The sequence below is a fragment of the Acyrthosiphon pisum genome, chromosome A2 (assembly GCF_005508785.2).
Source record: "Acyrthosiphon pisum isolate AL4f chromosome A2, pea_aphid_22Mar2018_4r6ur, whole genome shotgun sequence".
NCBI classification, from domain to species: domain Eukaryota; kingdom Metazoa; phylum Arthropoda; class Insecta; order Hemiptera; family Aphididae; genus Acyrthosiphon; species Acyrthosiphon pisum.
Genome location: NC_042495.1, coordinates 28,367,628 through 28,378,717, shown reverse-complemented (window position 1 = coordinate 28,378,717; position 11,090 = coordinate 28,367,628). Strand labels below are relative to the sequence as shown.

Below are 11,090 nucleotides of genomic sequence, written 5' to 3'. Positions count from 1 at the left end.
GATAGTGTATAAATTAAAAACGGCAGTTGCATAACACCTACCGCGCGCGTTTTACGTAAATTGGACTTTGAACTTTTGCAGAAATAGTCTACGGTCGTTATCGTCAATCGCGTAGCAATATAATCATTGCACGCACACATCGCCGTCGTTCCGTAAATAAAAATAAAAATCAGTAGGTAATTAAATCCAATACTACGATTACGTACAATAATCTTAATATAATAATATTGTTGTAGTCTACCTACTTCGTCACATTACTCGCAGGAGATTCGTTGTTAAAAATAATTATTTTGTTAATTTTGATAATGGGGGTATACGACGAAGCTAAAGTACGCATCACAGACCTGCAGAAAAGAGCGAAACGTATCTATGATGCAGGAGAGGCAATGGTCGGGAAAGAACCGACAAAAACCGAAAGAACGAGATTTAGAATTATGTTTGCCACTTTGGAGAATTTAAATACCGATTTTGAAAGTCAGTTATCAGTAATTATTCGGAACATGGGTAAACCTGGAGTTGAAGTAGTTGACGCCGATAAGTTACGAGAGGACTTCGAAACAGTTTACTTTGGTTGTAAAATTTTGGCAGACGAGTACCTACCGGAATCTAATAAGCACATAGGTTTAAATGATACCTTTATTGACCAGAAACCCAGCGTATCACCTGCTAATTTTCTACCAATTGAAAAGTTGGCTATTCCAAAGTTTAAAGGAGACCCGAAAGAATACACGAGTTTTCGTAACATGTTCGATATCTATATACATGACAATCCACACATAAAACCAGTGTTGAAGTTCGGATACTTAAAAGGATATTTGGAAGGAGAACCTTTAAGACTGGTTGGAAATCTTATGTTGACTGATAGTAATTACGAATTAGCGCTATCCCAGTTAAAAGCTAGATATTCCAACCGTCGAGTCATTACAGAAAGTCATTTGGATGAACTTTTTAATGCACCCAAAGCTTTCCTTGGAAATGGTATTTCAATTCGAAATTTACTCAATGTAGTTACTGAAACGATCGGGGCTTTAGAAAATCTCACGTACGCCGTCGACCAATGGGACCCGATACTCTTACACGTGCTACAGAAAAAATTAGACCAACAACTTAGAGCTCAATGGGAGCTATCTGTAGATACCACCGAAGATCCTTCTGTGAAAGAGTTTACAGTATTTTTGACCAAATTTTGTAAATCAGCCATGACCGGACCGACGAATTCTGTATATGAAAAAAGTAGTACCAAAAGTAAATTTACCAAACCAACTACGTTATTTAGTAGCCAATCAGGATCATATAGCACACCAGAAAAGACTAAGCAACAGGACCCAAGTGAGAAAAGGTCATTTTCGTGTCAGGTGTGTAAATTACAACCGGGTCATTTACTCGTACACTGTTCTCAGTTTAAAAAAAACAGTCCGAAAGAGCGGCATCAAATCATAAAAGATTTAAATCGATGCTTTTTATGCTTTAGTGAACATTTAGCAAGTCAATGTAAGAGTACCAAATCTTGTATGCAGTGTGGAAAAAGACATCATTCACTACTTCATCTTAGTGATACTGACAGACAAATAGATGAACCCGAATCAACCACATCAGCACATGTCACTGTAGCAGCGGTCAAGGTGAAACACGGTCACGCGTCCATTTTGCTATCAACGGCTTTAGTGAAAGTGAAAAATGAAAATGGTGAAGTGATAACCGTAAGGGCTTTGCTTGACAGTGCAAGTCAAAGTAGTTTTATTACGGAAAGTTGCGTGTATCGTTTAGGACTGTCAAGAGAGAAAACCAAAGTTACTGTCCAAGCGCTGTCGGGTACACCAGTACCGGTAGTACGTGGAAGTACCTCTATAACAGTACGTCCTGTTTGTCATGACAGTCCAAAGTTCGCAGTCAATGTCCTCATCTTACCTCGAATTACTGGACCGATACCGACTAACCGGATTCAGGTCTCGCCATGGCCCCACATTGAAGGGTTGAATTTAGCAGATCCGGAATATTACGAACCATTACCAGTCGATTTATTACTTGGAGCGGACGTTTTCCCCTATGTTGTGTCAGGAGAGAAGAAAGAAGGTAGTATAACTCAGCCAATCGCTTTATCAACTGTGTTCGGTTGGGTATTGATGGGCACAACATCTGATACGCCAGCAAAAATGTCCGTCACTATGTGCGCAACCACCGAGTCCGTGGACAGAACGCTTCAACGCTTTTTGGAAATTGAGGATGTTCCTACAGTGGTCAAAAGTAGTCCGGACGAAGAAGAATGTGAAAGAATATATATCACTACTACGTCGCGGCAACCATGTGGAAGATACATAGTTCACCTGCCCTTTAAACAAAATCCACCAGTATTGGGGAACTCCAGAGACCAAGCAGCACAACGTTTATTCCAGCTCGAAAAACGGCTTGAAAAATCTCCGGCATTAAGAAACGAATACAATGAAGCGATGAGGGATTATTTAAGAGCGGGCCACATGAGTAAAGTGAATCCAACCCTGACCGATAGCCAGACGTCATATTACATTCCGCACCAAGCGGTTATACGTCCTGAAAGTTCCACAACAAAAATGCGTATTGTCTTTGATGCATCAGCGAAAACATCTTCGGGTAAGTCCTTAAATGATAATCTCCACTGTGGACCTAAACTGCAACAAGACCTACCGAGCATCGTTCTTAGATTCCGCCTTCATGCAATTGTGTTTACTACCGATGTAAAACAGATGTTTAGACAGATAGTCGTCACTGAACCTCATCGACCATACCAGCGGCTTTTATACCGATTCAATCTGAATGAACCTATTCAAGAATATGAGATGAATATTGTCACGTTTGGTCAGAAATCTTCTCCGTTTCTGGCTATTCGTACACTCCACCAACTTGCACAGGACGAAGCTGCAACCGACCAAGCAATAAAAACAATTATTCAACGTGATTTGTACGTAGATGACGTCACGACAGGGACAAATACAGAAGAAGAAGCATGTGTATTGCAACAGAAACTCATCAACATATTCGCAAAAGGCCAATTTGAGCTACGCAAGTGGGCTAGTAATTCTGCGAAGTTTCTAGGAAAAATCCCAGAGGAGCACCAACAAACTAGCTCAAAGTCATTTAATGAACATGGTTCGGATTATACCAAAGTACTTGGATTAAATTGGGAACCAGCGGCAGACCTATTAAGTTATAAGTATCAACCTAACCCGATAAATTTCAGTAAGCGAGCCATATTATCGGAAATCGCCAGAATTTATGACCCGCTCGGCTTATTGGCACCAGTCACAACGGATCTTAAGCGACTAATGAAATATTTGTGGATAGCCGAGGTAGGTTGGGATCAGCCTATACCTGAAGAGGCTGCCACCTTATGGGCAAAATACCATGAGGAGTTACCAGCTCTCGCATCATTGCGAATTCCGAGAAGAGTGACCAGAACAAATGCGACTTATGAGTTACATGGATTCAGTGACAGCTCTGAGGCGGCTTATGCGGCTGCTGTATACTTACGAGTCGATTCAGGCACTGAGGTCCAGTGCCAGCTGTTAATGGGAAAATCAAAGGTATCTCCGGCCACGAAACTGTCCATTCCGAGATTGGAGTTGTGTGGAGCCTGGCTTTTAGCACGACTATTGGCGTACGTCCGACCTAATGTTGCAACTTTGAACATATCAAATGTTACCGCATGGACGGACTCCACGGTAGCCCTAGCATGGATTCGTTCTCCGACCGCCAAATTGAAAACTTTCGTGGCAAATCGCGTGGCGAAAATCCAACAAAATACCGATGTCGGCAATTGGCGACACGTACCGACTAGTGTCAACCCCGCAGATTGCGCATCACGAGGATTAAGCCCAAAGCAGTTGGCATCCCATAGTCTTTGGTGGAATGGTCCCAACTTTCTACGACAATCTGAACATTTATGGCCCCAGGAGCTACCTATGAACCCAACCAATCACCGTGATGAAGAGCTTGAGGAAAATCCAATCACTCTTGTGGTCCGAGTGAAAACCGAAGAATGCCCATTACTGTACCACTCAGATAACTTCCCTAAAATTCTGCGACTCACTGCTTACTGGTTACGTGTAAGAAATTACTTGTCAAATAAATGTAATTCAATGCTCACTACGCCACCCACTGCTGACGAAATTGAAAAGGCTGTTAAAGCTCAGGTACGGTGGACCCAGCAAGTAGCTTTTTACGACGAGTTCTGCAGTTTAGACGCAGGAAAATCTTGTTCAGTACGTCTAAGGAAGTTGGCCCCTTTCTTGGATGATGACAAGTTACTCAGGGTAGGGGGTCGTTTGAAACACGCACAGATACCGTACAAAGAAAAATACCCTCTCTTACTCCCTAAGACTTCCCGTCTAACTACGTTACTGATCGACTACGTTCACCGAGAAAATGGTCATCCTGGACCTCAAGCCCTTCAAAACATTTTGAGCCAAGATTACTGGATATTGTCTGCGAGAAGTATCATACGAAAACGGACCTATAGATGTATTCCATATTTTCGAGCAAAACCAATCGTTTTACAACCAGTCATGGGAAACCTTCCAGTTCACCGGGTCTCTCAAATCAAACCTTTTGGTCGAGCCGGGGTGGACTTCGCTGGACCATTTGAAGTGAAAGCAGCTATGTTAAGGAAGATAAAAATAACCAAAGCTTACATTTGTATTTTTATTTGTATGGCCACCACTGCCGTCCACATTGAACTGGTGTCTGAATTGTCCACACCTTTGTTCATATCCGCACTAAGCCGATTTATTAGTCGAAGAGGACGGTGTTCTGACATACATAGTGACTGCGGCACCAATTTTGTTGGTACCCAAAAATACTTGCAAAATATTGATCACATGCTTCGTCACGATACCTTCGTAAATCACCTCACCTCACACCAGATAACCTGGCATTTTAACCCACCGGCTGCTCCACACATGGGTGGTCTGTGGGAAGCCGCAGTGAAATCAACAAAGACACTACTACACCGGATCACCAACGGAAAAGTGTTAACCTATGAAGAGCTCAATACAGTCCTTCATCAAGTAGAGGCAACACTCAACTCACGACCACTCAGTGCCATGTCTGCCGATCCCAGTGACTATAAAACACTGACGGCAGGCCACTTCCTTACGATGGAACCACTGGTGCCCATACCTTCCATCCCCACGACGACCGACGCAAGTCATAACCTAACAGTCACACCACGCAATCGTTGGGCTTTGATACAACAAATCCAGAATCATTTCTGGAATCGTTGGCACCGGGAATATCTACACACTCTCCAAGAACGACCCAAATGGAACCGTGCAACCGTCAACATACGTCTCGGAGCTCTGGTAATCTTGAAGGAACCTACCCCGCCGCTCACTTGGAAAACTGCACGAGTGGTGGAAATATTTCCAGGCCCAGATGGAGTCGTACGGGTAGCAAAAGTACGAACTGCCAATGGAAAAATATTCACCCGTCCGGTAGTCAAGTTGTGTCCATTGCCGCTATAAAAAAAAAAAAAAGAACTTTTTGAAGGTCCGCTCCTTCAAGGTGGGCGGTATGTTCAGTGTTCAAACCTCATACCGAAAACAAAACGGCGATAAGAAAAGTTGCCGCCTGACCTACCTTACCACCGCTGCGATCAGCTGTCACCGGTTACCAGTTAGTTGCGCGTACCCGAGTTTCGCGACCAGTTGCCGGCGTTGGTGCGTTGTCGCGAGATTGTCTTGCCGTTATTTTTTATGTTTTGTTTGTTTTGTGTACCTACTTCACGGGCAAAGCTACGTATTAGTTTTTCTTTGTTACCGACACCATTGCACCTGAACGTCACCATCACCCGTACCTCACCGTCAGTTTCACCATCACCCAAGAATCTCACCGTCAATGATCACCGGCATCACGGAGCACCATAGGACCCGATACAGTCTCATTGTTATCCATTATTATACTATCGTAAGTTGAATTATTGTCATTAGTTTTAAGAACCCTACGCCGGCCGGCACTTTTGTGTCCCATTATTATTATTATTATTTTTATTTTGGGAATAGTAGGCCGTCACCCGGCAAACAACAAAATACCTACGACTTTTTTATCATAAAGTTCCCCAAACCAGCATACAGTCCACAGTTTACCGGTTTACCTCACACCTAGTATTGTGTCCGTGTTCAGTTTTAAAAGAAAGGTTATTTTTAATTATGTAAATTACCGACGCTTTATAAAATAATTTTTTTATTGGTAGTACATTCATGTCATTGTATAAATATTTTGTGTGGTATCTTGAGTCTTTTTTTAGGATAATTTTTATTATTTTGTTTTGGTTTTTTTTAATAGATCTATAGTTGCATCATACGTACCTCGCCGTATAGAAAAACCATATCTAATTATGGATTCTATTAATGCTTGATATACACTACTCTATTTGTCTTAAGTTCAAAGATATCTGATAAAATTTTTAAATGCATACATATGTTTTCTTAATTTATTTTTTAAACATTTTATGTGGTCATTCCATTTAAGATTATGACACATTTCTATACCTAAGTATTTACAGTTTTTAACTATTTTTACAAAGGTTTGACATGTACATATATTTTGATTTAAGCAGTCATTCTCATGTATAAATAGATTTGTATGTTTTTTCTAAGTTTAGGAATAAATTATTTTCACATAGCCATTTTTGTATTTTACTCATGTCGGATTGAACATTAGCAAATACTTCATCCCAGGATTGGCCTTCAACAAAAAGTAATGTATCGTCTGCGTAGCAAACTAGTTTTCCGTGTGTATTCAAGTTATTAATTTGGTTTATATGTATATTAAACAGTGTAGGAGATATAGTTGTCCCTTGAGGTACACCACATATTATTGACGTTTCTTCGCTTAATTCATTGTTTATTCGAACGTGTTGTTTTCTATTTTTTAAGTATGAACTTAATAAATTCTGAGCCGTTCCCTTGACACCAAGTGTGTTAACATTTTTTAGTAATATTTTATGATCTATAGTATCAAATGCTTTTGCTAGAACCAAGTAAACAGTTGCACATTTTTTTTTATTTTCGAAAGAATTATAAATATAGCTTCATTCTATTGCAATAGCTTGTACAATACTTTTACCAGGTCTAAAACCAAATTGGGTACATTTTTTTTTTTGTTATTAAAAGATTTTTATTCAATCTGTTACTAAAATAGAACAATAAGAACAATTGATGAATTAAATAAAAATAAAATAAAATAAAAATAAATAACGACAGATTAGACTGAGTGTAGAGGCCTCCCAGCGGGGTACATGATAGAAGATTATTACTTTCAACGTAATGCACTAATTCATTTTTAATAATTTTTTCAAAAGATTTGGCAATATTTGATATATGTGAGATTAGCCGATAATTTTCAATTTTAGATTTGTCACCTTTTTTGTGTATTGCTGTTATTATTGAAATTTTAAAGCATTCCGGAATAGTAGATGTTTTTATAGCTAAATTGAAAATGTGTGATAACGGCTTAAGGCCCCCGGTGCCGGCTATTTATTAAGGAGCAAATTATTGGCAACCTAATTCACTTATCGTCTTGATGTCGCATGATATTGTGTGTATGTAGTAGTGTAAATGGTTATTAGTGTGAGTGAATCCTTTCTCCTACCCGTCTACCATCTAACCGAACAGGTTTATTACTTACGATCACGGCGCGCTGTACCGGAAGCTCTATTTATAAACATCACATAAATTTACCAATACACTAAATTATTATAATTATCTTGATAATATTATTTACAAATTACAACATAAACATATTATATTACTGTCAATGAGTACGCGGTGCCATATGGGTTGTTGTTTGTTGGTTACACCTACACCGTTACTTGTCTTATTCTAAGTGATTTACCTATATTATATAATTTATTATTGATAAATGAACAATGAACAAAAAATATGGAATAAAATCTAAAACAGTTGCAGCTTATAGGAAAAAAAAAGGAGGAAAAATCGCACGGTAAGTAAAAACTGTAAATACTAAAATATATATTTTATTATAGATTTATAGACTCAAACAATAAAGTTAAAAATACTGTAAGTATTAAACTATAAACTAATCTATTAGGTAAGTAATTTATTCTATTTATGATTGTAGAATTATAATTTTAGAATCTGATGAATGTCTTGATTTTACAATGATAATATGTGTTTTTTATTAATTTATTTTATTATATTTTTTTTACGTTTTTGTCTGTAACCACCTTCTTTAGGACAGTAATAATTTTTAGATATTGTTTAATAGTATCTTTTATGATAGGAAAATGAATCTAGTTGGCTCTTTGGGGGGTCAAAAGTAGTTCAGTAGTTTTCCAAAGCGTTTCAACACCATAGAAAATTTAAGACACCCGCACCGGGCGCGGCGGTGCCAATGTGAATTTTTGCGCAAAAACGATTTTTGTTTTAAACACAACCGTAGATTTATATAAGCATTTTCTACATTCCATAACATTTTCAAAATATTTTGACTTATTTTGAGCGGTTTACGGACATTTTCAATCTCCAATATTTTTAGTTTTTATTTTTATAAATATCAATAAAATTTTATTTATTGGGTAAAAAATCTTGAAAATTTGAAAAAAGGCTGCTAATTTATTAGTTCATAGGCAGATGAAAAATATTAAAAATGGGTGTAATCAGAATTTTTTTATAGGTATTTAAAGTTCAAATTTTGACAAATTACGTAAAAATGACGAAAATTTGCAAATTATTTTGAGTTAGAAATTCATAAAACATTTTCTTTTTAGATCTAAGATTTTAAGACGTAATACAAGATTAAACATAAGTTTGTTTATTTTTATCAAAAAAAAATATCTAAAAGCAAGTCCAATTATATTTTTATGAGCGTTTGAAGTTCATATTTCTACAACACGGATATTCACTCGATCATGTAGCGATTTTCTTATTTTGTTGTAATTCAAAAACGAATGACTATTGACTGTAGATAATTGAAAATTCCACTGAATGTTTATGATAGCATTTTCTATACACGTTAAAATTTTGAAAATAATTTGACTCTTTTTGAGCTGTTTACGGACATTGTCAGTTTTCAATTTTTTTAGTTTTATTTTCTATAAATATCAATAAAATTGTATATTTTGTTGGGTAAAAAACGTTAAAATTTAATGCAAGGTTTCTGATATATTATTACAATAGCAGTTGATATAATATATTCAAAATACATATGCACAATTTTTTTTTATAAGCATTTAATGATCGAATTTTGACAAAATTTAATAATTATTTTGTAGTTAAAAATTCATAAAATGTTCAACTTTTATACCTAAGGATTGAAAATTTAAAACAAGATTCCACGTAAGTAGTTAATTCTGAAACCAAAAAATCTAAAAAATATATTTACACAGTTTATTTTTATAGTCATTTTAAGTTCAAATTTGGACGAAATTACATATTAAAAAACCTGGAATAACTATTTTAGTTATTTTGTTGTGATTGTATAATATTATTCGTGGGTACTTGAATCTTCTAACGTATTCTATTAATTATTTTATATCTATGATAGTATTACGATTTGTTGTTGATGTATATCGCGTTATAAGTACCTAATAGATATTATGATATGATTAATTTGGAATTAATTATATGTACCTATTATAGGTCAATTTTTTTTAAATACTATAGCCTATAATATAATATTATGTCTTATACCTAGACTGACATACCGTCTCCGCTCAGAATCGTTTTTCTTATACAATGATATTATATTATTGAATTCAAATTTAATACCATCCATTATACAGTGACCCACTTGTAACCTACTGTACAGCAGAGCGACATCCACTTACCCACCTTTTTTAGTTTTTTTTTCTATAAATATCAAGAAAATTTTATTTGTACGAATACGAAATCAAAAATTTAGAAAAATAGTTTATATTATGCACCGAAATTTATAAGACATAAACGACAATCTTATATTATAAACCTGTTATACCCAACATATAATTATGACAGAAGCGCCAAAGGTCCAAAAATTACGGAATATCATTTGCACCAAAATTAATATTTTATATAAGTATAGTTATTAAAAAATGTCCATCTTATAAAAGATGTTCAATAATATAATAGAAATTAATAAATTATAATTATAAAATTATAATTTTAAAAATAGGTTAATTTTTTTGACCTCATAAAAAATTGTCAATAACAAATTGTTAAAATATAATATTATATTATGGTTCTAAATTTAATATCTGTTACCTATTTAATATCTATTAATCGTGGTACACAGGTATCTAGGATTTTGGCGCTTTCGTACGATGCAATTTTTTTTCTTATCTCATTTTGGCGTTTATGTCTTCCACCGATTACGTTTATAAATCCTTTGTATTCGTATACATATGCTTCTAATAATTATTATTGCAACGTACAAGATACTTAATGAACGTCTTTGATTAAGTTGTAAAAGTACCTTATGATTACCTAAACTATAATACGCTTAACCAACTATTATTAAAGATAGGAATTTGATAAATATATAACTTTTAAGCTGGTTGTAAAATGTTAATCACTCACACTGGATCCAACATATTTTATTAAGCACAGCTTATAAAAAATAGATAAATCAATAATAATAAGTAATACAAAAGTTATGGTAAATTAAATATTATTAGGTTTATAATTAATTCATTATAAATTAATCGTTCGTCTTGTAATTTAAATATTTTTTTTTTTACCAAGATCTGATATGAAATGACTTACGGGTATTAAATTTTCAAGTCTTTTCATTCAGCAAATACAATTATTTAACGACAATAATCGAAAAAAAAATGGAAAAGACGTTTTAGAGTTGCAATTTATCATTTTTGTCTATTGGTTTTTGCTTTTTACCGACGTCTGCAATTGTGATGGCCTGCCAACTATGTCCAGATGCCTAATGTGGACCTTCAGCAATATTAATTGGCAGTGGCGTATACAGGGTTAGGGTTCTAGGGTACAGACCACCCCCCCTAAAATGTCTTCCATTCACAAAAAAATCTTATTTACCACTGTTTCACTAACTGCAGAGTCGATCGATTGTCGGTAATTTTTAATAGATATAAATTGAATTGTTAAATA

General features: G+C 35.5%; 1 protein-coding gene across 1 annotated transcript; it reads left to right on the top strand.

Annotated features, from left to right (window-relative positions):
* Positions 1–305: 305 nt before the first annotated feature.
* LOC103310649 lies at positions 306–5,495 on the top strand. Its single transcript, XM_008189622.1, has one exon. It carries the CDS (start codon positions 306–308, stop codon positions 5,493–5,495), a length of 5,190 nt encoding a protein of 1,729 aa, XP_008187844.1.
* The last annotated feature ends 5,595 nt before the right edge of the window (positions 5,496–11,090 follow it).